The sequence below is a fragment of the Trichoderma camerunense genome (assembly GCF_050948025.1).
Source record: "Trichoderma camerunense strain CBS 138272 chromosome Unknown V8C40scaffold_2, whole genome shotgun sequence".
NCBI lineage: Eukaryota > Fungi > Ascomycota > Sordariomycetes > Hypocreales > Hypocreaceae > Trichoderma > Trichoderma camerunense.
The window spans coordinates 3045974-3073844 of record NW_028145368.1 but is presented as its reverse complement, the minus strand read 5'-3'; the positions used below and the strand labels follow the sequence as shown (position 1 = coordinate 3073844).

Genomic DNA, 27871 nt, shown 5'->3' with positions numbered 1-27871 from the left:
CTGATGGTGCCGAGGTCGTCATCTCAATTACGAAAAAAGAGGACAAGTGGCTGCAAGAGATCATATATCCAGAAACATTCATACCATAACCAGACACAGCAACGTCTACGTAATCCCAGGCTTGAAACCTAGACAAGCTGAAATTGGCGATACATGGACGTACGTAAGAGTCATCGTGTGCGAAGGATTAAGGAGGACTGCGTACCCGCTTTCGGAAATATAAGCTTGAACGCGCTAAGAACTCAAAACGTGACTCTTTGGTTAGTTCAGCAGTAGTCATCAATGCCGAAAACTGAGCTCATCGTGCCATGAGCCGTGAAGCCTCGCTTACTTCTATATTAAACAACCGTTGGGCATAGCTAGTTACTCTTACTACATAAGCTCCGTTGTAGTCCGGACAACTCAAGGAACATCTGGGGGGCCAGCCGAGTTGAGCTCTCTTCATTCTGAACAGAGGGAGATGAAATTCCCCGACCACCATGTCAACAGCTGACCCGGCAGAGCAACCTCATGCTCTGCAGCCACCTGCGAAGCCCAAGAAGCCGCTCTCGTGCATCTCATGCAAAGTCCGAAAACTGAAATGTGATCACCAGAGACCGGCTTGCACTCGATGTGTGCGAATCGAGAGCGAGTGCGTCTACCCAGAGGCTAGACGCAAGCCGACTCTACAGCGAAGTAACGTCAAGGAACTGGAGGCTAGGCTAGGTATGACTTGCTCATTTGTGTCATCAAGGCGTCTGATTGGTTGAAACACACCACGCTGACATGTTGTAATAGCTCAGGTAGAAGGGTATCTCAAGCAGGCTGGCCAAAGCAGCCTCGATGTTGGCAAAAGCAATCTTCTTGTTAACCCAGACACCGAAGATGTCAGCAAAGACCAACACAGTGACGCTGAAACAGTTGAAGATGACGATGACGATGACGCTGGCATTGATGAGCAGATTACTCCCACCGATGACTTCTTAACCCAGAATGACCCATTTGGTCGGGGCGAGACTGCCGACAGAACGACACAAGAATCACAGCTGCCATATGAAACTCCGGGCATTGATGATCAAACTAGCAGTACTTTTAGTAGTCGCCAACTGGTAGATCTCGGCATGTCGGAGTCAATACCGCCGTTTGAAGTAATAGAAGAACTGTGAGTTGCTGTTTTACCATATCGCCGAAGGACAACTCTACTCACTTAATGAAGGCACAACTCTTTCTTTTCCACACAATATCACTATATGCCGGCAATACACTCTGGTAGATATTACAAAGATTTTTATGGCGCTCCTCTGAGAAAACCGCCAATGTGCTTGCAATATGCCATTTGGGCGATGGGCGCTTTGTGGCATCCCAAGTACGACCGAGTCGCCGACATATTCTATAACAGAGCCAGGCAATACGCCCAGGCCGATGAAATGAAGGTAAGACACAAGTGCAAATCTCCAACGCATCAAATAGCTAACGAATAAAAGGATGAAGGAGAACATTTCATCACGATACGGCATGCTCAGGCCTGGGCACTCATCACTTGCTATGAAGCCAGAGCCATGCTGTATACCAGGGCGTCCATGAGCGCTGCCCGATGCTGTCGCCTAGTACAAATGATGGCTCTTGACAAGCTCGATATCACAAATGATAATGGTCCAGCAACCTTGGTCCCTCCAATTGACTGGACCGAGTTAGAAGAGCGAAGAAGGGTCTTCTGGGTGGCTTTTTCAATCGATGCTCAGGGAAGCATAGCGACTGGCTGGCCTAGCCTCATCCATGTTGAAGACGTACGTCGCCTCCATCGAGACCAATTCAATTATATCATATACTGAACATGCATAGATCATGACGCGGCTTCCAGCTAGCGAAGAAGCCTTTGCGTCTGGCCAGGAAGAACAAACGCCCTATTTAGACGAAGCTCTGAAAGGCGCTCCCTATGGCGGTTTCAGTGCTTCGATCATCCTTAATCACATATTGACGGCCATCATGTCCCATGTCCACCTAATAAAGCCATCCGATCACCCCGAAGATATTATGAACGGCACATTTTGGAACAGGCATCGTCGCCTAGATAACCAGTTGTCCTGCCTCTTTATGTTCATGCCAGATAGGTTCCGCCTTCCAGATAACCTGCGCGACCCTTTGGCTACCTATATCAACTTGAACTTCCATGCATCCGTCATATGCTTGCATCATGTTGCTCTGGAGACTATCGAGAAGAATCAGCTTGATGATTTTTTGAGGAAAGACAGCCTGTGTCTTTTAAAGAATGCTGCTGAGGAGATTGTCAGCATTGTTAAGATGACGTCTCACCGTTCATCGTTGTTTGTAAGATCTTTCTATTTTCTTTTAGCTTGCCTTGACTATGCGGTTAACTAATGGAGTATATAGAGCAACCCACTCTGTGCATTCTCACTGTACTGTGCTACTACAGTATACGTGTATTTGGCCAAGCAAGACCCATCCTCTGAGATAAATCCCGCGGATTTGTCCAGCTTGGAGCTGATCATTAATGCCATGGAAGCCATGGGACGCATTCACATGATTACATGTGCGTTCTTACAGCAAGCGTGCCTCGACATTGATAACAATGGCCTCTCTGGGAGCATTAAGCTCCCGATTCTCTACCAATATCGCAATCTCTTTGGAGGCCCAGCCTCAAACATTCCGCTACTAGCACGAAGCCCAATCTCAAGGCACACGCAAATGAGCTCCCCATTGCCTGGGCGGCTTCCACTAGACAAACCCTTGGGCCAGAGACGACCAATGCATCTGAGAATGACAAAATCTGTTCCATTATTAACTGGTGTAACGGCAAGTATGAGCCGCATGGGCATTACAGACAGCTTTCGCCCTTCTCTCGGGGCCATAGCCAGGAATTTGGCACCTCAGTCCAACGAGAATGCACACAAAAGAAAACGGCAATATTCGAACTCTCAACCATCTTCGAGTCGAGTCGGTGGATCAGTTGGAATGTCCGCGGCTATTAGACGTACTGAAGATGGAGACTCAACTGGAAGCAGTGCGATATATCCCTCTAGGGCAACAATGGGACAACAGCAAGAAACAATGGTGAGACCTCAGGACCCCATGATAGATGGGGATTTTATGGCCCCTGGTCAGACAGATTCGCCCTCCTTTTCCTATATATCGCTTGGCCAACCAGCGGGCAGTCTGTTGGACTCTGGTGACAGCCATGTATTCCCCGGGGCAGAACAGAGCACCTTTTCCGATCATAACGAAGCCGACTTCCAAAACTATCAGAACGATACCCCTTTAAGATCATGGCAGCCCATGGATAATGAAGCGTTGACTTTTTCTGAAACGATGAGCTTTCCTACGGATGCAGATATTAGCGGCAATCCGTTGGACTTTTTCAATCATGACTTTACTTCATGATACTTTGGTTGGCGTATATATGGAACTAGAAGGCTTGGATTTCGAATGGACTGAATCTTCACTCATCATTAGGAAGAGAATTATTTCTAAGCTGTAGACTAGATACTTTATAGAAACTCCATTCTTCATGATGTCCGTTCTCGTCTATGCATTTCTATGTTCTAGTCCACTAATTAGATATGCTCCCGCTCTGTACTGAAGCAGTTGGTCATCGGACGCTTCAACGCCATCTATTCTTGGGATAGGATCGAAAATGATATACTTCTGTTGTGCCGCATTGTCGTTCAATACGTCTACCAGACTAATGGTTCCCAGCTCTATCACCTTCCTTGTCTCTGGCCACTTGACCAAGGGATCACTTGTTATGTCTCCTTCCTCTGCTATCTGGGCCGTCAGCTTGAACTGAACTGGTCCTTTGTCCAGCATTTTTACGATCCCATCGTAGAGGTAGTTGGGGCCTTCGGCAGCCGCCTCCTCGGCACTCAGTTCTTGCACCCCTAACACTGGCTCGATTCGGTATCGAACGAAAGTCTCCTCCCCAGAAGCAGCAACGAATTTGAAGGTATTGACTACAAAGTGCCTCTGGTGTGCAAAACTTGCTGGAAATGGCCTTGGTAGCTGTACAAAACGAGCCGCCTTAGGATGATCCTTGACATACTCAGTGATGGTGCCATTCTTCAAGGCAGTGAAGAATTCAAGCGCCTCCTCGCCGTTACTGCCAGGAGTACCATCTATACTATGGGCTAGAACATCCAGAAAACCACTTGCATGTTAACTTCTTTTCGTCTCACTTTTAGGGCCAACGCTATGGATTTAGCATCAAGGGGGGATTCTTAGACATACCAATAATATCAGTATGTAGACGGCGTGGCGTCTCGGCTAGTTGAAAGCGAATAGCGAGACCACGAGGATTACTGCGTGGGTCTGAGTCTGGGATATCGGGATTTCCTGTCGACGAAGAAAAACGGGTGATCACAGGAGTCGAGGATTCATTAAAGTGCTGAGCCTTTGAGAGCATCTTTGCTTGTGGTGAGGGTATAAAAACACCTTTGAGGAGAATTCCTTTTGCATGGCCTTCACATTATTGTACTTATTAGTATAGGGAGCCAATAACCCTTCCATCAGAAGCCATGCATCAGCCACCGTGAGAATCTTACCCGGGCGAATGCCTGGACGAGGTCCAGAAAGCGACCGTAGCGTCTCAGCAAGCTTTTTGCCAACATCTGCAACTGTAGGGTCCGTTGGGAGAGGCATGATGTGATTTTACAAACAAAATTAGGCTTTTGTAGTATACTGATAAGTTTAATGGTAAAAATAGCGAATTACGACAGAGTCCACAACTAATTAACACAAACTTCTAGCCTGTTCATATATATACTTCTAACTTTGAGTACATGGAATGAAGGACGTAATATTTTCTCTTCTACTTTCCTCATCCACAATGTCCACCGAATTTCACCAACATCAAGCGAAATCGATGCCTTCGGCCTTCGGACTTCTCTCTTCAGCGACAATTTTATGCGGCGGTGTCGATTCGTCAGCAACTCGTCAGCGAATCATGATCGTTTATGCTCTTTCGGCTCTCGGGCTTGCGAAACAGCGAGTTTGGATCTGAAACCACCAAGAACAAAACTGTGTATAAAGAGACAATGGATGAAATCAATTGATTCAGAAATTTGAATATAGATCATTCAAGAATAAATCAAGCAAAATGGACGCACAATTTCTGTCTGGCAAAAAGATTATCATTGCAGGTGCCGGCATTTCAGGCCTCTCTTTCACTCTCGCGATTCGACAACTCTGGCCTGCTAGTCTAGAGCCTCCACACATTGTTATTTATGAGCGTGATTCCGATGCTGTACCTCCTGGGCGAGAAGGATACAGTTTGTCTCTAGCTGGCTTCGACGAGACCGGCGGCCTCTATGCAGCTCGCGATCTCGGAATATTGGATGAGGTCCTCAACCACGCCACTCAAGGACTAGGGAATCAATTTGTCTTCAAGGTGTGGAACAACTCATGGAATGAGCTGTTAAGCATGAAGTTCAAGCCGGTAGCTGGTCTTCCTACTGCAGGAATCCGAATTGCAAGGAAGAACCTCCGAAAGGTCTTAACCAGCGCTGTTGGACCCGGCTACATTAAATGGAATACTGCATGTTTGGATGCAGAGAAACTTCCAAATGGGAAGATGCTAGTTACGCTCTCAGGAGACCATATATCAGCAGACAAATCAACCACTGAGTGTGACCTCCTCATCGTTGCCGATGGAGCTGCTAGCAAAATTAGATCAAAACTCCGACCCGATGATACGCTGCAATACGCTGGAGTTATGCAGAAAGGCGGACTAGCTGTTTTCCCAAATGGCATACAACAGCCTGTTGATAAGAACTGGGGAATGTTGCTTTCTGCGGGCAAAGGCATGGCTTGTTTCTTGTCGCCATATGATGAAACAAGCGTGGCTTGGGGCATGAGTTATCGTGCACCAACCATTGAAGAGCCCTTGAAACTCAGTGGCCTCGAAGATGCGCAAAAAGTTATAGATGAATGCAAAGAGTTTGGAAAAGAATTTCCCGAACCATTCCAGAGCATCCTCGACGCTACAGATCCGAGAGACGTGTCTCGACTAGCTGCTCGAGATAAACAACCTTTCAGTCATGACCTCTCTCTAGGATCAGTCATCTTCATCGGAGACAGCAATCACGCTGTTAGCCCATTTTCCGGATATGGAGCTAGTCTTGCACTCAAAGACGGCTGGGATCTCTCAATGCAATTGTGCAAGGCCAAGTCTCTGGCAGAAGCGGTCAAGGCCTATGATGCTATTAGTGTGCCACGGGCCAACAAAGTGCTGAAAGAATCACATCAAAGGATAGACATGGGTCATGCGACTGGTCTGAATTATCTGGTCAACAGGAGTCTTCTGGGCATTGGAGGATTTGTTTTAGCAGTCAAGGAGGCCATTAGTTTCTCATGAATACGCACGAATGATCCAGTAAGATGTATATAGTAAAGGATAGCCGCTAGGTCGGATGGTCAGAGATTTTGTACGCTTACTTCATTGTCTACATTCAATAGTATAATTTGTTGAAGACTTCTCTAAGATATAGAAACATTGTAAGACCATCTCATTAAACTTGTTTCATGCAAGATCTCGTGATTACAGGTATAGATACGTAGTGAGAGGGGTCATCAGAGAGATAATATGAGATAGTATAAAATATAACAATAGCTAAGAGAATGAGGGAGGGCACTATCTGCTATAGGGCTTAAGCTACATTCATGTATTCCAAGCAGCGTCCTGAGTCAGTCTGATCAAGGTCCCCTTGTCAAAATGCTCTGCGAGTTGACAATGTGACCCCTTAGCAAAGCCCATTGCAGCCGCCAGTAGAACCAACATAGTTAATGGTGAGCTCGCCATGGTCGTTAATGTTGTTATCTCCGCTGTTGAAAAACACAGGAACACTTCCGCAAACAGTGCAACCATGATTGACAATGTCTTGCACAAGCTCCTTAATCAGGTCTCCGGTGATTCCACCAGTGCCCTGGAGGAAAGCGCAGATACCAGTTCCAAGGGAAGATTCCCAGCAAGCAATGTGTTCACCGTTCTGGTACGTGCGGCCGGTGTTGATGCCTTGGACAGAGTTAAGGATATCCGTAGTGCGGCCTCCGGTGTTGCCACATTGCGAGCTTCCGTTACAGTTGATACCCTCTGCCATGGCTCCAGCAGCCAAAGCTGCGATGACGATGCCCTGAGTGAGTTGCATTCTACATATTGAATAAGTTAAGACCCGTGTTTCACATCGATACAAAGAGTAATTTTAAAGAATATAACGCACTTGTGCTGGTGATTTCAAGTTGGAGAGACAAGAGACTGAAGTAAAAGGTTGGTGGTGGTAAGGTTGCGATGATGCTCAAAGCTGTTTGTTTGTGAAGACTGGCAATTTGAAGATGGAGAAGGGGTATCAACTCTGTATTTATATCTGTTTCTTCGATTACACGACTATTGCAAGACTTGCTAACCCGCTCTCAATTAATAATAAGTGTAAGCTCCGACCGCTTTCATCCCCAAGCAGTTGTTGCCCATGCTAGCCATATTCGCTGAACGACAACCGATCAAATCATACATCATAAGCACATGTACCACGTCAGACAATATCGCATGGGGCAGGAAGAGTTATAGTATCGATTAATGATCAGAGACACATACTTGCGGTCAGAGTGTCTATATATGACATTTACCATCAGGGGGTTACCGTTTTCATTACCTCATACGACGAATAGTCGAGATATGTGGACAACTCTCCATTTATTACAAGTCTTCATAGCTTTTTGGAAACTCTTGATTGTTTTGCAAAAGAGTTTTTTTCTTTTATCAAGTGAGCTGGTTGTTTAGAACCTTATGCGTATCGTGCCATCTCTATAGTAATTTGAATGCTAGGTAGTCCATACCTCTGTCATATCTACCAAGTAAGTAGTAAGCCGAACAAAGAGGGTCCATGTTAGGCACCGCCGTGAGAAGACCATGCACTCAACAGCGACGACCCGAACCGGAAATAAAGACCCAAAGATACAAATCCCATTTTTTCGAGATGAGTATTTGCGGACGTAAGTCTTTGCGAGAGTGCATGATGGACACAAGGATTTCCCTCTTGGGTTGCAATGTTAAGTCAACATCGTTATCCCTTTATAAGCACTAGCACCATTACAGAAGTGAGGGAGAGTCTGATGTGGTTGTGATACTGTAGCGCAATGACATGTCGTATAATGCGGAATCTGCCCCTGAGGCTTAGATGTCGATCAAATGAGATGAAGTCTAGAGTACAGTCTCTGGTCGAGCATTGAGATGCATGAGCTGCACTTGGAATCATGGTAGAAGGCCAAGGTAGGTAAGTTGTGCATCTTGTCACTTTCGCCCACGATAGGGAGTCACTTAAGCAGCTCTATCACCTCTATTCCCATGTTCGTCTTCTGCTAATAATTGATAGTGTGAAGTGGATGATTCGTCAGAAGATAATATATCACCGTCTTGATGCACCAAATTGGTGTCGTAGATGGAAAAGCTGCAATTCTGTATTGGTGAATGCACACGACTACAACAGTTCTTTGCATCATGTGTTTCTCGTCCTAAAGAGACAATAGCTGTCTAACTGTAGTCGATGTATATCCGCTTCACTCATTCTATACCTTTCAATGGACAAACACCAAGTTGTTCAACGTTGCACAAAAATTGTGATTCGCGGTCATTCACTCCCATTGAGTTCAAATTTCTGGTGATTAAGACATATCGTTGTCAGTTGAGATGAATGGTGAATAAATTTAATTAATGTAATGTTATCATAGGCGCGCAGACCTGAGCAGGTATTATAACCCTGGAATGTTTTTCTGCCTTTGCAGATTGAAAATCCATAATTGATGACTTTTTGGACTAAACTCAAAGGCTACCCTATATTATTACATACAGTTCCAGAAAAGTATTTATATATACGCTTATATCTAAGGTCTATTTCGTACACTGTCTAGCAGTTGTTAATTGGGCAATTCTTCAACGCCATCCCGAGCCTTTCTACCATACGATCCCAAGCTCATTACTCATATTAGAAAATATATTTTGCCCCTCTAGATAGATACCTGATCGATCTGGCAGTAACGTTCCAAGCCTGGGGAGAAGTTCGCCCCAGAGATAGCCCTAACGAGATCGGAGATCGGGTATAGGTTAAATGCTGGGCGCGGGGCAAGGCTGTGGCAATTATCTAAATAAATATATGACATCGACCGGTTGCCCATGAATCTTTGACATGTATGTATCACTTTGTGCTGCGAAATGAGTGTATGCTATCCGTACCATGATGGATGGTTGCCGGCATACCTAAACATCCATATCTAGTAATAGCTTCTACCCAGGTGTATAAATGATATGCTTAGGTTACTTCGCTTGACTGTTATGATTGGGATGTCACGTTATGGGTGTCTCACGCGAATCTGTGTGCATGCATTGATTGCCGATGCATCGGGATGTGGAGTTTTGCGCTTCGTGTGACACACTAGACATTAGTATATATTCATAAAATCCTTTAGAATGAAAAATTTGGGAATATGCGGTTACAAATGTTGAGTTTTGGTGAATTCGAGACGCCAGGCAGTTGGGCTGGCACACATGGATACACGGTCATCTTACGGCCGCCCACTTTTTGTATGACGGCAATATTCATGAATGAGCCTACGTAAGAAAAAAAACAATTTACTCAAACGATAGTCCAAAGGCCTCCCAAAGCCGTCATTCCAGAATTCTGAGTGCGTGTCTCGAACAAATAGCCGGCACGCCTTGTCAGACGCCTTATGGCACTTGTCGAACGCCTCGTGGTGGCAGCCTGGTGGAAATGGGGCGTTGCTACCAGGTTCACCTCACAATTCAGCGCCAGGCACCCAAAGTGTGGCTTATGACGTTTGGCTTCTGGCTTCTGGAACTAATCTAATAACGAATTCTTTATTTTTTCCACCCACCTTAAAGAATTCGCCGCCCGGGTACCTGAATGGAGGTGGAGATGAGGTTGCACTTGGCCAGGCACGCATACGAACGACAGCCGGGTTCAATCATCCATGACGAATTCACAGCCACATTTTTCGTTGCCAGGCGTAAAGCAAGCAGCAGGTGACGGGAAAGTAATACTCGGATGATACTCTTTTCATCTTCACCGCTACCCTCACCTTACACACCGACTTAAAGATCGGCACTCAAGGCCAAAAACACACCGAGACATAGTCGAGTATAGTGTTAAAAAGAGTAAGCGCAGGTTCCCTAGCGCTTTCGCCTTGAAAACACATCCATGGATAATAGTAGAGTTTCCGCGAAGCCCCTGCACCGCCCGAGGTCGTTCCTGTCTCTAGGTAGTACTCACTTCACTATTGGCACACAAACGATGAAAAAAGACTTTAAACAAATTGAATGTATCACCTGCACTGATCAAGTGGAAAGAATGCTCTAGGCCATGGTCATGATGTTCGTGAGGCCTCAAGGGGGTGTGAATAGAAATAGTTCAGATCTAGAATATTAAAGCCATCATGCCTATGAAACCAGGCCTGTTAAAATATAAAAGATATCAATCTTTCTCTTCAAGCATTGCTCATAGTTTACTGAGTTACCACCAACCAATCCAATAAACGCCAAGATAAGACTCGAATCGTTGATCCAACAGCTGGATACGGCCTTTCATTGAACCAACACTCTCAGCTGTTTGACCTACTGTATTGTTCAACACAAAGTTTCTCTACTCTTTTCAGTAATCATGTCTGGGCGAGCTCCTTCCAACTATGCCCCGAGACAGGGCTCTAGCACCCGACCCGCCAACGGATATGGCCAAGGCCAGGGCCAGGGATCGACAAGGTAAGATCAGGACCAACATCGGACGCTAAAAGCGCGACATTGCTAATTATGCGACTGTACAGACAAGGTCAAGGACAATCAAGGTAGGATTTTGATCCGGATATCACACCAAGACGTGGCATTTCTGATCACGAAGACAGCAGAACCGCTCAGTCATACGCCATGACCGAATATTTGAAAACCGCCCACAGGCACGAAACCTGGGACTGGGAGAAGAAAGCCAAGGATAGGAACGACAAGAACCAAAGGCTTTAGGAAACTAGCTCGCGATTGATTACATGCATCCGGAACACCTTTAATTCATGTAAGTCTGATCGATCATGTCGTCATATCATCTTATCATCATCATCTCAAAACATACATATACCTGCCGGGGATTGAAGCTAACGATACAACAGTCGTAAATCACCAAATGCGCCATCATACATATGCTCGGACACATATACAGATACCAACACCAGAGTCATTGAAGCTGCAACAGACCACCCCATCTTCGGGCTCTTGGTCGCATGGCGGGACCATGCGACATATTTCTTTTTTCTTTCTTTCTTTTCTTTGTCGTTTGTCTTTTCTTTTCTGTTTTTGTTTTTGTGCTTGTTCTTGTTTTCGGTTTCTTACGCCTCGGCCTTGAAATTAGCTCGTTGTAAGCCAAGCCAATCCCACAACTTCGTGTCTGCCTCTTCCGGAGCAGGCATGCTTCCCCAATACTCCACCCCAGGGATGGAATTCTCAGCAGACCACGATTTCTCCACTCCAAAGCATTTCTTAATGATTTGGTTTTTGATAGGCTTATGTGACACCGTCTGCGGCATCTCTTCTCCAGGGCCAAGGATCTTGACCAGCACGGGAAGCATATACTTCGGCAACGTCTCGTTCATGTCGGCACGAAGGCGGGCTAGGTCGATGATTCGTTCGCCATGTCTGCTCTGCAACTTCTCCTGCTCGCGAGTGAGGCGTACGACGGCGGCGCATATTTGTTTTGCTTCGTGATCCGGCACGCCTAGGACGCAGGCTTCGGTCACATAAGGGAGAGCTGTAAGTGCGACCTCTACCTGGACGCTAGGAATGCGATAGTGGCGAAACAAGATGTCTAGGAAGATACTAATCAGCAACTAGGGATCCATAGGAAAAGAGGTTTGAATAGAGAAGGAGTAATCTGTGGGAAAAGGTCATACAGTCGGTGTTGGCGCGGCCAGAGAAAACGTATTCCCCGTCTTTTAGCTCAGCAAAGTCTCCCGTTTTGAAATACCCCTCGTCGTCAAATGCAGCTTTTGTTTTTTCCTCGTCACCAATATAGCTTTGAAAGCTTCGTTAGCAGTGTTTCTTTTCCCTTAAAAGTTAGGCAGGCAGCTTGTTTAATACAACTCACTGTGTTAGCATAAATGGGCTCTTGACGCAAATCTCTCCATGGTCCCCATCGGCGAGTTTGACTTTGATGCCTGGAAATGCGACGCCGATTGCATCCTGTAAACTATTAGTTAGTTTATTGACCACACTAGAAGAAACCCCATTGCAAAGCATACCGATCGCTCTGTGCCATCAAGACACTTGAAGGTTGCAAGCCCTCCAACTTCTGTTGATCCATAAACATTGTTGAAGATCAATCCCGTTCTGCTCTTCCAGAATTTTAACACTGACGGTGAGACCATAGCGCCAGCGCAATGAATCACACCAATCCTCTTAAACGCCTTGAGATACTCTTCCTGCTCGTCTTCACTCTGAATCTCCAGCCACTCCTTCATCTCGCGCAGGACGCCAGGCGTAAATCCTGTTCCCGTGATCTGGTTGTTGCGGAAGACTTTCCAGATGTTCTCTACGCCGGCTCGCTCCCGAAGTATGTGAACCTGCTTGCCCGTGAGCATGGGCTCAACCAGGCTGATGGCACCACCAAGCCAGTGGGGAGGGCGGAAGCAAACAGTCTGGCAGTTTGCAGGCGCATCCGGTTGAAAGACCATGCAGATTCTAGGCAAAACAGCACCCTTTGGAGGCCCGGTGGTGCCAGATGTGAAAATTACCAGACCCGGCCCCCGAGGATCCATGTTGAGCGTCTCATCGATGGTAACGTCAATCTCTTTTACGGGCTCGGAGTCGCACACAATGGGTATAGATATAGTCTTGGAATCGGTCGGGCCGTTGGAGATGGAGGCAATTCGCTCGGCTTTCTCGTAGCAATCCTTTCCCGCGAGTATACATGTCGCTTTGGAGCTATTGACAAAGTATCGGGCCTCTTCCGGGAGAATGCCAGATCCTGGAGAAAGTCATCACAATTGATTAGCTTAGACTCTTCCTGGCAGTAACTCCAATGTTGTCTTACTACGTACCAAAGGGAATGGGTGCTCCTCCCAGCACTCGAGTCGCAAAAAAGGCAACGATAAACTCATAGCCGCTCCTTGTCAGCACGGCAACGTAAGGTGCTTCATCTTTAAAGACGCCTCGTTCGTTGAATGCAGACGCCGGCAATTGCTGTCGCATAAGGTCGCGCATGCGCAAAATGTCTGCGATGAGCTCCTCAAAGCTCTTTTCATACCCAAAATGGTCATGGATATAGGGTCTTTGGTTGGCGCATCTCTTGGCGGAGCGAAGGAACTGGACTAGGAGGAGGTCATTGGGGAACTTTTCCCTGGCAGATCCAACTGCCATGGCTGCGGTTTTGCGGGAGAAGCCGATGTAGTAGCTTCAATGCTAGGACAGTTTTGTGTTTAGTTCTCCTGGTTGTTTGTAATTGCACTTTCATATAAAGCAGTTATCGTCAAATATCATCCAGTGCGTACTTTTGATATTAATGGAATAAATGAGAGGAATGATGTCAACCCTGCGGGACTTGGAATGAGAACATGTGCAAAGACAGCGCCAGCCGCCGATATAAGTAGCAGCAGAGAGGCCAATGCATCTAGCAAACAGCCAAGCCGATGCCCTAGAATTTATCATCCAATGCTCTTCTCTCTATCGTCAATGCTCTCTCTAATATCTCCCACCCAACCCAACAACAGCTTCCAGAGCAGGGTCATCGGACAACGGAGAGCGACCGAAGGGCTGGTTGTTTGCTTGCCTCATCCTTGCACCATGCAATGCAACTAAGGTAGGCTTCCATCCTGGCAGGGTTGGGACTGCTGTGCTGGAGCCGCCCGCGGCTCGTGTCCACAACTTCCGTCCGCTCGTTAGCCCGGCTTCGGCCGACAGACGAATCGTCGTCGATCGCCGGTGACACGATCCAGACGCCCCCAAGTCTCGGATGTCTCATCTTAGCCCATGGCTATTGTCTCTACAGGCTGTGGGCTCTCTTCTCCGCACAAGCTCTAGTGTCTGGATATCCTCATCAACGCCGAAAACTGTCTCAAACTCAACAACTAACAAGCGTCACCCGGTGGAGAGATTGCGCATTTAACCACATATTGTGGCGCTCGGCCAGGCTCGAATACGGTATCGCGGCAGCCTCACAATCCCCGCATCCATGGAACGAGCAACAAGACATCCGAAGCCCCTGTTGCATAGCGAAGCGTGTCAAAGCCCAGCTGAGCGCCTCAAACGTGCCAATTCGCTTCCGATCTATCGCATCGCACAGCATCTTAGCGGACCCGTGCGTCTAAACTAGCCGGGAACCCATGACCAAACACGTGTAGACAGCCGTTTTCTATCTCTATGCTTTATCTTGCGCTTTTCATTCCGGTTCATACCCTTGAGGAAACGCCCAACGCCCAGTATCAACCCGCGACCGCCATTCCGCACGTCCTAATGCCGCCTTAGCTAGCTGAAGGATCATGATGTCGCTTCCATGAGGCCCCATGATAGAGCCAGTAAACGGACGGCTCTCGCTTTTATCGGTTACTCGCGAGTGGTAGGATGTCTGTGCGACTATGATGTTTATCGTCTCGTCAGTACAGCGTTGCTCAAAGGGGAAGGACGACAATGGGGGAGATGACGCCAAGGTGTTCGAGAAGAAGCTCACAGGGAATAACAAGATGCGGCAGTCCTAAAAGAGGCGCGAGGACTTCGGGGCCAATGCCGTCGATTCTGGTCGGCGGTCTAGATGATGTTAGCTGCATGCACTGAATCCTGCAAGTAATATACAGAAACCATGTCATCAACCCACCGTGGTAAGTCATCGCGATACTGCACTGTATGAGGGCCGAAGGGGAGGACCATGATAGTCTCCGAATCCCCGAGCGTCGACATGATGTTGTCGCCAAACCATTTCTTGAACACCTCGATGCGCTCGTGGTGGTTGGTGTAGTCTTGCTTCGATTCGTGTTCGCCGATGCCCCTGATAGCCGGTGATTAGCATTACTTCACCCACACTCTTCACCTGCTTACTGCATTCATGCCCGTCCAAGTCCTGGATCATGGATTTGTAGTGCATATATGCAGTGAGCTTACTACTTACCATCTAAAACGAGGTGTCGCCTCAACGTAGGGTTCGCGGCCAAACTTGTTTTTGTAATCACTGCGGAAGTCCTCATACTCATGATAAAAATCAGAGCAAAAGGAGCTAAAGGGAGCCTGCGTCATATTCAGCAGGTGACGGGAGATCGGAGAAAATAATGCTTGGCAAATTTCTTACACACCTCTTTCATATATTCTTCAAAGGTTTGCCCATTGGCTTCCTCCGGCGGATGCGCGTCCCAAGCATCGGATAAGCGCATTTTGTCAGCTTTGACTTTAAGGAAATGCTCCAACATGGCGACAAATTTATCGTCTTGAGATTGGTCACTTTCAATGGTTGGAGCAAAATCCAAAGGATATATGATGCGCTTTGGAAATGGCATGTTCGCGTTTGACGTGTTCAATGTTAGCTGAGCAAGACTGAGCAGGTGGTGTAAGTTGCGATTCAGCAAGCCAATTGCAGCATAATTCCTATGCAGTAATGACAGGTAATTAGTCTCAACGCTCACACAAAAGGAAAGAAAGAAATATTGTCCCAAAATATTCATCTCTCAAGGCTTACTGCGAATCATTTCTCCATCCTTGCAGAGATGCAGTCTGAGCAGAGGCTCTGATGGAGTAAACACCATGAACACGCGCTTGCTCACGGACTCCCTCAAAAGCTAGGCTCATAATCAGCAAACTTCACATATCCTCATCAACGATAAGAGTATCAGAGCACTCACAGTCTTTCGCAATGGCATATTCCATCCAGTCATAGCCGCCAACACTTGCTCCGGCACCAGCGCCGCTTCCACCAGAATCTTGGTAGCCATCACCTCTTGGATTCCACGGAGCCGCCACATCTACCCATTCTCTCCCTGAATCTAGCTGCGATGATTTGGTCTTGCCCACGATTATGGCGCCCATGTCAATTAGTTTCTGGACGAATTCTGCCGTCTCAGAAGCTTCGGTGCCATACAACTGAGACCAAGATCGGCTCGACAGAGTTGTCTGCACACCTTTCAGCGATGCGGCGTCAGTGATGGAAATGCGGACTCCAGATAGCGGCTTTCGAATTGACGGTGCAGCATGGTAGAGTCGAGATGGCACTGCAATCGACTTCGATGAACCGTTATCAGAGAGCGATGAGAGCGCTTCGAATCTGAATTTTGCGTCAGACGAACCTGCCATGGCAATTGACCCTATTGCACCAGTTGAGCAATACATACCCGTCGTCAGAACCATTGATACTATTAGGAATCACCCCAAAGGTAAATGCATCCAAGAAATCATCGTACAGTCTCCATGCCTGGTAAAGATTTGGCCCATGGAGAAAATACGGACCCGAAGGCAAATCTTCAAAAGCAGCAGCCTCAACCTCGGGCCGCTGCAAACTGAACAGAGCTCTGCTGCGGGGTGCTGGATTTGGGACAAACCCAATCGTCTTGTTCTTCTCAGGCTTCTCTACCAGAATGCCACCAAAGTCAGGCTGAAAGACATCGTCTACTGTTGCAAATAACTGCAGGATACCCTCCAGATCCGTATTGATCTCAGTTGTCGTGAGGAGAGTGACGGGAATAAGCGCATCGGGATTGATGGTCTCCTCAATCGTGCCCTAAACAATAGCCATCCAATGTTAAAATCCAGTGAATTTTGACGACTTGCAATTGACGGACACGTCGGATCATACCAGTTTCTGAGGATGAAGCAAATACTGGGAGCCCGCTATGACGACGGTGAAGAGATTCTTCATGTTCAAGCCTGGCGCTGATGTCGCGTGGTTGGGCTTCGGCAGAGAGAATTGGAGAGAATCAGGAAGCTGATTCTGGAGCAAACGCCGCGCCCATCCCAGATATTTGCTCATCTCCTTTCACTCAAGACAGCTGGATGACAGTTTGCACCACTTCAGTTGTGAGAGGGAAACATGCCAGGGAATAGGAGACACGGAACACGACAGTCACTGAAATGCATCTTCTACTGCTTAAACAGTGTCTCACTGTGGATGTCGTGATTGGTTGGCTGCGCTATGATCCCTGTTTGCGTGTTGCACTGTGACAAAATACTGAGAAATTAGCGAGGTAAGATGAGCAGAATCTCGAAAGAACTCTGCTTCATGAGTAGTTGGTAATTGACTATAGTATTTTTTACATGCTATCAATTAAATCCTCATCTCATCATTTCAAGACTCGAGATGCTTGTTTGCGCTAATATGCAAGTTCTCCTGTATGGTTAATCACTAACTTCTTCCCATCAACAATCTCCGCTTGACGGCGCACCAGCTCATCCACAGACCAATTCGCAGTGATATATCGACCATTCAAGAAAGCTGCATCCTTGGTCGTCAGCCAGACGGACAATCCGCCCACTAGCTCCGGCGCGTCCTTTGCAAATTTCTGGAGGGATGGAGTCAAGAGGTCTGTCATGACGGTTCCCGGATGGACGCTGACGGCTCGCACGTTGGAGTTCTCCAGGGCGATAAACGCAGACAGCTGCGCAATCGCAAGTTTAGACAGCGTATAGCTGGCCTGCCCAGGTAGGGGCACAAATGCCATGGCTGATGACAAGTTGACAATGGTGGCCTCTTTAGTTGTGCCCACCAGATTGAGGAATTCTTGCGTCATGAGAAGAGTGCCCTTGATGTTGACTTCCTTTGAGTAGTGTTAGTTCCTAACTATTTCACCTGGTAGAAAAGAACTCGTTTCTCACAACTCCGTGCCAAAAATTGTCAATGTTGGCATCTCGTATAGGCTTGACATCGTCTGGGGTACCCGCATTGTTGACCAAAACATCGGCAGTCCCAAATGCTTCCTTGACCTGTCGAAACACTGCCCTCACAGACGCCTCATCCTTGATGTCGCACGTAACAGGTAAGAATTTTGTGTTTGGGTACTCTTTTGTCAGCGCTTCCGCCGATTCTTGCAGCTGAGCAGAGTTGCGGGCAACAAGCACAATCGCTTTAGCTCCCGCCTTGGCAAAGGACGGCACGAATCCCTAAAAAACACATCAGGAACTAGACTTTACAAAATTTGTGGTGTAAGCTCCTACCCTTCGCCCTAGTCCTTTGCTTGCACCGGTAATTATTACGACTTTGCCCGCTTGCGACAATGCGGGACTTGTTGGGTCTATCGAAGGATAGACGTCCCGGTGCAGCTCTTTAGTAAAAGCTTGGGCGTAGAGGAGAAAGTTCTCGTCAAGGCCGACAAGAGGATCTTCAGCCATATTAGGATTTTGTTTCTAGATGATAGTATTAGTTCGTACTAATACAGCATCAACGGGTCTGAGAAATGCCAGACCTATCTTACCTTGAGTCTAGTTATAGGCAATATATGCGGTATACTGGCCGCACTTATGAGCTTCTTACACTGATCGTTGCAATAAACTGAAGATTAGTCTAAGCTGAAGAGTAAAACAAGCATGAGGTTCAGTTTCTGGTTATATATACAGATATGTACGTATCTTTCTATCTACCGGATTAAGTATTAGAGCCCGTCAATATCTCCGAGCTCACTAAACAACATAACTGAAAATACTCAGAAAAGAACAAGTGTACGTAAGAAAAGCCCAGGAACGGGGTTATCTAACCAATGGCGTGAAACTACTAGGCCAATCACTTGGTAATGGGCCAGTAATTTCCCTACTTGTCCCTTGACATTGTTGTGATACAACGCTGCGATTGAATCTGGCGATGTAGTCATGCATATCACCACATACCAAGCGTCAGCAGCCCGGTAAGCATATTGGAACTACCTGACCAACTGCTGCTTTTGCATGAGAAGGCCGGCTTCCAATAGGTTGTATTACGATTTGTCAGATTATTGTACAATCTTGGTATGCATGATTACGGGCTAGCCACTGTGATTACAACTGCTAATACGATTTCAGCCAAAAATATGCATAATTACAGATCCAATCAAGAATGCACTGCTACTGCCGCCGAATTTGGCTGGCGCATGCCGCTGTTTGAAGCGGCTTTAGCAGCTAGAGGCTTGGCTATAAGGTGCACTATACCTACCTACCTACCTACATTCACATAATATCGATCAATAGGCTTATGGATCAAATCTTAATGATCCTGACTCTTCGATCGATAAGTTTGATCGATTACAGCACTAGTTTCCCGTTTCCGGTTTCGCAACAGACACAGGCGTTTATTACAAGACTTAAGAAATACTATTACAAATTATTTACAACAGCTAACCCTTCTGTGCATTACGATACTTGAAATGCTGACGCTAGGTGGAAAGTTGCTACTGTATTTATTTAATGATTTGAATCTGTAATACAATCTCCGATGTCTGTGATTAAGCAAGGAAGGGAAAAGGTAAGTGTGAACGGGACACTGCAACGGCTGACCTCGTTATCAACACCGTTAATTCGACGACTATTCTAATGGCAAGTCAAGGTATATTTTACAAGCTACCCTACCAAGTGTCGGTTACATCACGGAATTCGAAAGATTACAACACGCTGCATACCAGTCTAGAGAGTCAAATGAATGAGGCTGCATCAGGATTCTACATGCAGTCCTATGCTATGCGTATGTGTGCGTGCAGAGGTACCTTTTCAACATGACGAGCCAGTGACTTCATGCAAAGAGATCATTGCATTGATTTCTATCTACTTTTGTGAAACCCTCATATCTTCCGCCATAACTTGTGGTTAAGAGATGGCCCCCTCGTGCCGGTGCGCTATAAGTCTCAGCGTCATTCTAACAATATGCGCTTAGGAGAAGCAACCAGCGTCAACGCAGGTCTTGTCGATATGGATCAAGTTTCCATTCGACTGTTCGAGCTGGAAGCAGTTGGTAGTGTCGAGGATGACGTGAGCTCCGCCGCATGAAAAGCCCTGACCGCAGACTCCGAACGCATGGCCGCCGTCGGGATTCTGGAGTCTAGCCGAGGAGAAACCTTCGCCCAAGGGGGACGAGACAGCATTATCGCCGAAGTATTCATCTAGCGTGAGGGTGCTTCCGGTGCAGCCTGTGCCGCGAAAGAGGACAAACTGAGCGTGCGAATCAGCAACAGCGGGAGCGATGAGCGCTGAGAGGGCAGCGACTGTGGCCGAGAAGAAAGTTGTGGTCTTCATCGTGAAGGGTTTAGATTGTTATAGAGTGATAGTGGCTTGGGATTGATTGAGATTGATGCTTAAATGCTGTCAGCTTGACTTGGAGACAGGCCGGCACTCGACGATATTTATAATTCCTAGATTAGGGAACGAGATTTTGTGAAATTATCCTCGACCCTCATGTGAATGGAATCATGGCAAGTCTCACCTTTCATGTAAATGGAATCATAACAAGTCTCACCTTTCAGTATAGACCAAGTAACTGCTGATACGATACTGATTGGACCTATGCTTATTCTATACGCGCGCACTAGTCCTGTACAGGGAATTCTTGGTGGTGATCTATTCCCTGGATCCATTTCATATTATAGGTTCCTAAGGGATAAATGCTTATACTTATATTAGTAAATAGAATAAAATATCTTATGAAGTATATTATATAGTTAGTACAATATCTTAAATGGGGCAAAGCAGCGTATTCTCGATTACAGCCTTCGATGGATTACGGCTGCAGTTGTCATGTACACTATCGCAGGCTCAAGCCCGAAACAATTGTTCTCTTCTTATTTCAAAAATCACCTACATAGTCTAGACAAGTAAAAGACCTAGACAACGCCGGATACTGCAATCTGATTTTGCATTTATAGAGGATTATTCATAAACGAAGATGAGACCAGGATCTCCGGTGACTAATCCGACACTGTCCCATCAATTGCTACTAAGAGGAGAATCTCGAGAGCTGATGCGGTTCGGATAGCATCTCGGCTCACAATCCACATAGAAAGACCATCTTCAAGCCCCAAAACCAGTCCGTTCAACTATTTATATATATATATGATTGATAATTGCTTATCCTTCGTTTATGTGATTGGCTAAGCGGAAAATGCACCTCGGGAGATATCAAATACTGGAAAGAAAGAGGGGTAAAAGACATCTCCGGCTTGTCTAGTCAATACGACCGGGAACCTGATGAAGGGCCTTGACCTCGTATGCCTCGGAAACAGTGGCAACGGCAAGTTTCGCCACAGCATAAAGATTCCCAAAAGGCAGTCAAAGACCAGAGCAAAAGAATAAAAAGACCCTATAAGGCCCATACTGCTCCATAGGCAAAGAAACAGTTATATATGAGCGATAATCCATCTTTACTTGTCAAGCAAGAAGAAGTCGACAAATCCTATTCTTTATTTTTGGGGTCAACACCACAAAGGGGGGGCCTTACCACATCATCCCCTGCCTGTATAGCTTCGACACACATGATCCGTATTGGCTCACTACTATACGAACGCCAAGAACACAATATTAATCACAAACATCATCAGATTCTCTCTACTCTATCTCTATTGAATGTCTACTCTATATGCTCCACTCTAACGCTAAAGGCCACAATGACTTGAATGAGTTGAGTCTATCAGTCCTTCCAACATCCCCCTTTCTCGCTCTCCGCCATGCACCTCATGCAGACATTTCCTTGCTAATGCTTGACTAACTTTTAGACAGCTTCAAACCACAGTGCTCGGGCAAACAAAAGCACATGAATTACAAATCTGTAATTCTTTGATTTCAAAGGACCGAGATTTGATTCACCATGGGGTTAGCCGCGTCAAAGGCCTCCTTTGCGGTTGCCTTGGGAGGATAGATCACGCAAGTGTTGATCCAGTTCTTAATCTCCTTGGCCGGTCCACCTGACTTGAAGATTTTTCGATCCCATCCATCGCAAACGACGGCGCCCCAGCCGCCAAGGTCGAGACACGTTCCGTACGAGGGCTGCAGGTATGGCTGGCCCTGAATCTTGAGCAGATCGGCAGCAACGTTGTGTCCGGCGGAGCGGCCAAGCGGAATCGCGTGCTGGCACGACATGAGCGTACGGTTACCCTTGTCGTCGGTCAGAGCTGAAGCCGCGTCGCCGGTGGCGAAGACGTCGGGGCTCGACGGGACGCGAAGATCAGAGTCGACAAGTAGCCGTCCTTGCCTGTCCTTGTCCCCGGGAATCTGTCGAGTCAGGGGCGTGGCCTCCACTCCAGCAGTCCAGACGACCGTGAGGGCATCAATCCGCTCTCCTGAAGCCGTAACCACGCCGCGAGCGTCGATCGAGGTCACGGCGTTGCCCAGTTTAGTCTCAACCTCGAGGTCGCCGAGGGCCTGAGCGATAACCGGGCGAGGGTTCTCGCCCAGATCAGGGCCAATGACATCTGATTTCTCGACGACAACGACCCTCACCTTCTCTGCCATCCCCAGAATTGCTCGTAAGCGCCGAGGGAGTTCCGTGGCGAGCTCGATGCCCGTGAACCCACCTCCACACACGACCACGGTGTTTCTCTCGGGGCTCGAGGGCAGCGCCGCCAAGCGTCCAAGATGGGCCTCGAGCTCTGCCGCATCGGTGATAGTATCGATGCTGAAGGCGTGCTCGCGCAGGCCGGGGAGGTTTGGCTTCACCACACGACTTCCCGCCGCCAGCACCAGCCTATCATACGAGATGCTCGATCGCTCACCCGTAGGATCAACCACCTCCACTTGCTTGTCCTTGGTACGGATCACATCGACAACTCCTCGCACAAACCCAACGCCCGTGGCGTTCAAAAGTTCGTTCAGCGGGGCCGACATGCCAGCAGCGTTGGCTTCGTAAAGGCGCGGCCTAGTGACGAGCTTGGGCTCAGGAGCAACCATCACGACGTCGATGCCATTGCCGACGCGGTCTTTGTTCTCCTCAATGAGTCGCCTGGCGGCTAAGGCGCTATAGAGGCCGGAAAACCCAGAGCCAATGATGACAATCTTTTGAGCCATGGCGGTTGTGCTGTATTGACGAGTTGCGAGGTTGCGTCTGATGTGATGCGTTAACATCAAATGCTTGTTTTGCGTCTAAGTTTGAGAAATACGAAACGAGAACTTCCAACTAGCCCTTTTATACACAATTGTAGACAGGCGAAACAGACCGAAAACACACGAAAACCTGTTACGAGAAGAAGAAAAAACATACGACGCAGTTGCGCATTGCGCATCGAAAAGCCGCCATTGCCATGCCACCTTTGTCGTCTATCCCGAGTTCCCAAAACGGATACCCGGGTGGCCACCGGGGTGGCTTGATCCCGTCACGATTCCGATTTGAAACGAGATGGACTCAAAGCACCTTAGTCAGGAATCCCCGAGACGAAGGAAGACGTTAACAACTGTTTGACGCCGCCGCCATTGTTTCGCAAGTCCGCTTCATGGGCATTCAAATCGTCAATCTCCACCATGCAACCCGGGGATCATCGCCACTGAAAGTAGCGGTTGTGCCAAGTTGAGCATTTGACAACAAGATAAGAATAACGCTAGCTTGCGGAATGAAAAATGGGGGTCAGGCAGCTCTGGCGTAACCATAAACGGCATTGTGGACGAGAGGACGGCGAGCATTTGCAGAAGGCTGCATTTACGTGGATTAAGACGAGTCAACTTGCAGCAGGTAAGACACACAGAGAAGGAGGGAGAGATTTGTCACGCGCGATGAGACTGTCAACCTCTCTCTTTATACTCTACAGAATAGGCGCATGTCGTAGAGTCTTTTATTTTACCTTTCCGGAAATGTTTCGCGTGGCTGCTTACATTATGCTCATCATGTACAGTGGGTGTAGGTTGGTACTTGCATATTGAAGCAGCAGCGGGAACTCATGTCAAAGCCCACCCGAGTTGTGCGAAAAGACACGACTTGTGTTTTCAACTTGTTCATCTCGCAAAGAGACTCTATGCGGACTATTCTCTTCGTAAACCGCAACCAATCCACGTAAGCACTAGAAAGAGACTTTGAACGAGCTTAAAACCAAGTTCTTCTATTTTGTCCGAGCTGCTTTCTAGGCCAGCTTCTTCGCGTATCCTAGTGCCATGCATCACATACAGTGTCAGAGTTCCTATACGGGGCCGATCATGATCATGCGCTATTTCGCAGCCGGGGTCCCCGTCATTCTAAGCAAAAAGGCCAATAATTATCCCTTCTAATCGCTTACCAAAGAGCATTCCCACTCTTTGCAAATTTAGCCACAGAGCTTTACGAGGCGAGGCAAAAGGATGCGGCGTCGAACGTGCGGGTGAGATTTTGCATCTCCGGACGGGCCTGGTATAAGCTTGAATCGAACCGGCGGGTATCCGATGTGGCGGATACCCGAGCCGGATACCCGCGGGGTCCAAAACGGTATACAACGCGCTGGGCCCCGAGCTGCAGATTCACCAATTGCCCTCCTCATGCCCCCTGGAAACTCCCAAGAGCCTCGTGGACTCACGTATTGCCAGCGAGATTGCTGCCCGCATTGTCGTGGATATCCCCCACCGTTTTTAGGGGTCCAGCCGATTGTCAATCATCGATCTGGCGGCATCAGGTTGCCGCAACACTGAGAGACAGACGCTGAGAGAGAGCCTGCGGGAAGCCGCTCACTCACAAGCCAACCAACTACAGACTCACAAAGCACACACACACAACTCAACCCATGGATCCGGACTCTGAACTCTCGGCCGGCAAGGGCGGCTCCCCTAAACCGTCCTCCGGCAGCCGAGTGTCACTAGCCTGTCTGCCCTGTCGAACCCGGCACGTCCGCTGTGACGCAAAGAAGCCGCGGTGTGCTCGCTGCATCGAGGAGGACAAGGAATGCAGCTATGCAAAGTCGAGACGCGGCGGTCTTGATCGAGCAGCATTGGCTGCTCGCCGAAACCAAGCCGCTCTGGCTGCCGCAAGGAACAACGGCCAGCTTTCGCCCGCCGGGAGCATCGATGGAGGCTTCAGTAGTGAGGCGGTCATGAGACGCAATGACACTCGGTCTCATTCAGTGTCTCACCTCCACAACGTCCTGCCATCCGGCCTGGTTCCGCAGCAGCCGGCCATCGATCCCAGCCTGTACACGCCTCCAGACGATTCTTGGTCTACTTCCAGCGTTGTGCTGCCGTCGACGGACCTGCAATCTATCGATATCACCAGGGACGCCTTCATCGACGTCTATTACAACTGCTTCCACCGCTATCACCCTTGTGTACTTCCTCGCCGATTCCTAGAGCGCTATCTGCAAGATCCAATCCGGCAAGATGAACTTCGGCCGCTGGTCTACGTGATGCGCTTCATCGGCAGCGTCTACCTAAGCAGCAACCAGCCATCATTGCGGCCAAAATGCCTTGAGTTGGAAGAGCTCGCAGCCTCAGCCATTGCCCAAATACCACCAACGTCGTGCAACTTCTTCATGGTCCAGTGCCACACCATCTTCTCCGCCAGCATGTACTGGCGCGGCAATACGGCCAAGTCAAGACACCACATAGACACGGCGATCCAACTCGCGCTCGACGTGGGAATGCACTGCCGTGAATTTGCCGTAGACCACGGAGAGGGAGATGCCGTGCTGGAAGAATCCTGGCGGCGTACATGGTGGCAGGTTTACATGATCGATGCGTATTACTCTGCCATCAAACGCAACGCTGGCTTTGCCACATTTTCCGTCGAAGCCACAGCAGACCTTCCGTGTGAGGAGGAAGAATACGAGGAAGGAGTAAGTTTCTTCATCATTCATTTGATATTCGTAACACAAATTGGTTGCTAACGATTGGCCAAAGAATATCCCACATCCAAAAACATTGGACGACTTTAACTCTCGCGAGTTCAGCTCCGAAGACACTGTCTTCTCATCCTTTGCCTACCTAATAGGCGCCGTTCGCGGCATGGCATCAGCCATGTGTAGAGCTCACTCGATACCACCAAATTCATCAGATGCAGGAGGCCCGTCGCCCAGAGTATTGGACTCTGTCGACTCCATCATTGAGGGATGGTTGCTGCTGCTGCCAGAGTGCAAAAAAGACATCTTTTCAGCGGATGGCCAGGTAGACGAGCTAATATTCCAAGCCATGATGGCTCTTCATGCGTAAGCTTCTCTAATCGACATCCATGTATTTCTTCCCCATACTTATCTCTCTCCACAGAACAACTGTAGGCCTTCACCGGCCATTCTCCAACTGCGCCTTCGATGCCCTAGAATGCATCTCAAGCTGCTCAACTCCCCCTCCAGCAGGCACCCACTCCGACAACGCAGAATTCCGCTCCATCCACACCATCAAATGTATCCGTGCCGCCGAAGCCCAAATCGGCCTCCTCGCCCTGCCCACGAAGCCCTGCAGCCACACGCCCTTTGTCGTCTGCATGCTCACCACCGGCACGCTCTCCCTGCTCGCCGCCTGCCGCTACACCCTCCGCGGCCAGAAGCTCGCCGTGGCGCGCGACCAGATCCGCATGAGCATCGGCTGCCACAAGGCCATGGCCAACGTGTGGTCGCAGGCCGGCAGCAATCTCCACGAGGTCCAAGCCATTGCTCGCGAGGTTCTAGGATTGCCCATGGGGAACAGCAGCAGTAGTAGCATCAACGGTAACAATAGCAAGCAGCCCAGGACGCCCATTCACCAGATCCCACCTAGCCCGGGCCCGCCATCGATTTCAGGGCCTGATCTCGACGGATCGTGCAGTGCCGACTCGCTCAACTCATTTTCACTCGACAATATGCAGACGTACTGGGGCATGGGCTCCATTCAGCCAGACATGTCGTTTCCATGGTGGGCAAGCAATGAACAGGTGTGAAATACCGGTTTGAAAACAAGTAAAATTAACAAGGAAAAAAATAACGAAAAAAGTAAAAGAAAGAAAATATGAGGTTGTATTGTTCTTGGTTGGATACAATGAATGACACACTACTCGACTCCATATAGAGGCATTCTAGTTGACTGCCTGTAACAGTAATGTTTATGCAAATTTAGCGGGAATATCCCATACTTATCGGCTACATAAAAATTAATAGAACTCTCTACTTTGACTCCATCAGAGAGTCATATCATTTACATCGCCATCATTGTTGCAGTGAGCTTAAAATAGGTAGCCCCGGGAGAAGGTACGTACCCATCCGGCAAACCACAATGCAAAAGGCTCCACTTACCGCCGCTGTCGATAAATTCCCATCACGGCTTATCGGTTATCGATTACCCGGCCAGTCTGTAAATTTCCATCCACACAAAAAAGTCCATCCACCGAACCACCAGCAACAACACCCAACTCTCTCCCCCCTCCAATCCCTCACAATGGCTCCTACACAAAAGAGAGGTTCGTCAGACTAAATCCTTCTTCTCCAGCTACAACTTCAAAATATCGTACTAACCCAATTTCTTCTCACCCACAGCGCCCTCAAAACGCTCTCGCGCCGCCCGCCGCGCAACATCCCCCTCCATCAACACCGACAAGTCCCTCAAAGACGTCTCCCTCCCATCCGCAAAATCCTCCTCCGAACCCGCCCGCCCCTCCGTCCTCGCCGCCCGCCACTCCGCCGGCGTCACCAAGAAATCCCGGCGCGGCCGCCAGCTCTCCGCAAAGGGCCGCCGGCGCCAGGAAAAGGGCCTCGAGATGGCCGAGGCTTTCGTCGAGCGCACCAGCAAGAAGCTCGAGAAGAGCCTCGGCAAGGCCAAAGTCGTGCAGGCCAGGAGCAAGAAGTGGGACGACATCAACAAGGACGTGCAGGAGACAAAGGCCAATGCGTTTGCGGTGCTGGGTCAGGACGACGACGAGGCTAACGGTGGTGAATGGGAGACGGACGACGACATGGACGGTGACGACGGCGCAAAGGCCAAGGCTGCTTCTGTGGCTGCGGCTCCTGCGCCAGCACCACCAGTTCTGGATGATGACGATGATGAGATTATGTAAATGGGTTT

The 27871-nt window shown here is 48.3% G+C and overlaps 11 protein-coding genes across 11 annotated transcripts; 4 read left to right on the top strand and 7 right to left on the bottom strand.

Moving 5' to 3' along the window:
• Window positions 1-277: 277 nt before the first annotated feature.
• V8C40DRAFT_234355 (uncharacterized protein) lies at window positions 278-3520 on the top strand. The gene is made up of 6 exons (XM_083213596.1): window positions 278-705; window positions 778-1141; window positions 1196-1412; window positions 1464-1766; window positions 1822-2307; window positions 2371-3520. The coding sequence occupies exons 1-6, from the start codon at window positions 480-482 to the stop codon at window positions 3376-3378; spliced, it is 2604 nt and encodes an 867-aa protein (XP_083078443.1). The 5' UTR covers window positions 278-479; the 3' UTR covers window positions 3379-3520.
• A 2-nt stretch (window positions 3521-3522) lies between these two features.
• V8C40DRAFT_262064 (catalase-like domain-containing protein) lies at window positions 3523-4632 on the bottom strand (the record flags this gene model as incomplete). The annotated part of the gene is made up of 3 exons (XM_083219334.1): window positions 3523-4109; window positions 4222-4452; window positions 4536-4632. The coding sequence occupies 3 exons, from the start codon at window positions 4630-4632 to the stop codon at window positions 3523-3525; spliced, it is 915 nt and encodes a 304-aa protein (XP_083078442.1).
• Window positions 4633-5021: 389 nt separating this feature from the next.
• Window positions 5022-6346, top strand: V8C40DRAFT_282790 (uncharacterized protein; the record flags this gene model as incomplete). The annotated part of the gene is made up of 1 exon (XM_083221841.1): window positions 5022-6346. Exon 1 carries the CDS (start codon window positions 5090-5092, stop codon window positions 6344-6346), a length of 1257 nt encoding a protein of 418 aa, XP_083078441.1. The 5' UTR covers window positions 5022-5089.
• A 385-nt stretch (window positions 6347-6731) lies between these two features.
• Window positions 6732-7136, bottom strand: V8C40DRAFT_262062 (killer toxin; the record flags this gene model as incomplete). The annotated part of the gene is made up of 1 exon (XM_083219333.1): window positions 6732-7136. One exon carries the CDS (start codon window positions 7134-7136, stop codon window positions 6732-6734), a length of 405 nt encoding a protein of 134 aa, XP_083078440.1.
• A 3519-nt stretch (window positions 7137-10655) lies between these two features.
• Window positions 10656-11008, top strand: V8C40DRAFT_262061 (uncharacterized protein; the record flags this gene model as incomplete). The annotated part of the gene is made up of 3 exons (XM_083219332.1): window positions 10656-10753; window positions 10816-10836; window positions 10894-11008. The coding sequence occupies 3 exons, from the start codon at window positions 10656-10658 to the stop codon at window positions 11006-11008; spliced, it is 234 nt and encodes a 77-aa protein (XP_083078439.1).
• Window positions 11009-11367: 359 nt separating this feature from the next.
• V8C40DRAFT_262060 (class I adenylate-forming enzyme family protein) lies at window positions 11368-13393 on the bottom strand (the record flags this gene model as incomplete). Its single annotated transcript, XM_083219331.1, has 5 exons — window positions 11368-11843; window positions 11929-12050; window positions 12123-12217; window positions 12277-13001; window positions 13075-13393. The coding sequence occupies 5 exons, from the start codon at window positions 13391-13393 to the stop codon at window positions 11368-11370; spliced, it is 1737 nt and encodes a 578-aa protein (XP_083078438.1).
• Window positions 13394-14411: 1018 nt separating this feature from the next.
• On the bottom strand, window positions 14412-16868 carry V8C40DRAFT_262059 (amidase signature domain-containing protein; the record flags this gene model as incomplete). Its single annotated transcript, XM_083219330.1, has 9 exons — window positions 14412-14605; window positions 14700-14776; window positions 14844-15014; window positions 15135-15250; window positions 15316-15604; window positions 15696-15795; window positions 15859-16277; window positions 16345-16730; window positions 16806-16868. 9 exons carry the CDS (start codon window positions 16866-16868, stop codon window positions 14412-14414), a joined length of 1815 nt encoding a protein of 604 aa, XP_083078437.1.
• A 419-nt stretch (window positions 16869-17287) lies between these two features.
• On the bottom strand, window positions 17288-18334 carry V8C40DRAFT_282787 (SDR family NAD(P)-dependent oxidoreductase; the record flags this gene model as incomplete). The annotated part of the gene is made up of 3 exons (XM_083221840.1): window positions 17288-17763; window positions 17822-18106; window positions 18161-18334. 3 exons carry the CDS (start codon window positions 18332-18334, stop codon window positions 17320-17322), a joined length of 903 nt encoding a protein of 300 aa, XP_083078436.1. The 3' UTR covers window positions 17288-17319.
• Window positions 18335-19837: 1503 nt separating this feature from the next.
• V8C40DRAFT_282785 (uncharacterized protein) lies at window positions 19838-20257 on the bottom strand (the record flags this gene model as incomplete). The annotated part of the gene is made up of 1 exon (XM_083221839.1): window positions 19838-20257. Exon 1 carries the CDS (start codon window positions 20198-20200, stop codon window positions 19838-19840), a length of 363 nt encoding a protein of 120 aa, XP_083078435.1. The 5' UTR covers window positions 20201-20257.
• Window positions 20258-21489: 1232 nt separating this feature from the next.
• V8C40DRAFT_234342 (NAD(P)/FAD-dependent oxidoreductase) lies at window positions 21490-23623 on the bottom strand. Its single transcript, XM_083213595.1, has 2 exons — window positions 23154-23623; window positions 21490-22997 (listed from the first exon to the last, which is right to left on the bottom strand). The coding sequence occupies exon 2, from the start codon at window positions 22958-22960 to the stop codon at window positions 21740-21742; it is 1221 nt and encodes a 406-aa protein (XP_083078434.1). The 5' UTR covers window positions 22961-22997; window positions 23154-23623; the 3' UTR covers window positions 21490-21739.
• Window positions 23624-24633: 1010 nt separating this feature from the next.
• On the top strand, window positions 24634-27863 carry V8C40DRAFT_272697 (Alb1-domain-containing protein; the record flags this gene model as incomplete). Its single annotated transcript, XM_083220387.1, has 5 exons — window positions 24634-25677; window positions 25742-26046; window positions 26105-26747; window positions 27161-27269; window positions 27346-27863. 5 exons carry the CDS (start codon window positions 24634-24636, stop codon window positions 27861-27863), a joined length of 2619 nt encoding a protein of 872 aa, XP_083078433.1.
• Window positions 27864-27871: the final 8 nt, after the last annotated feature.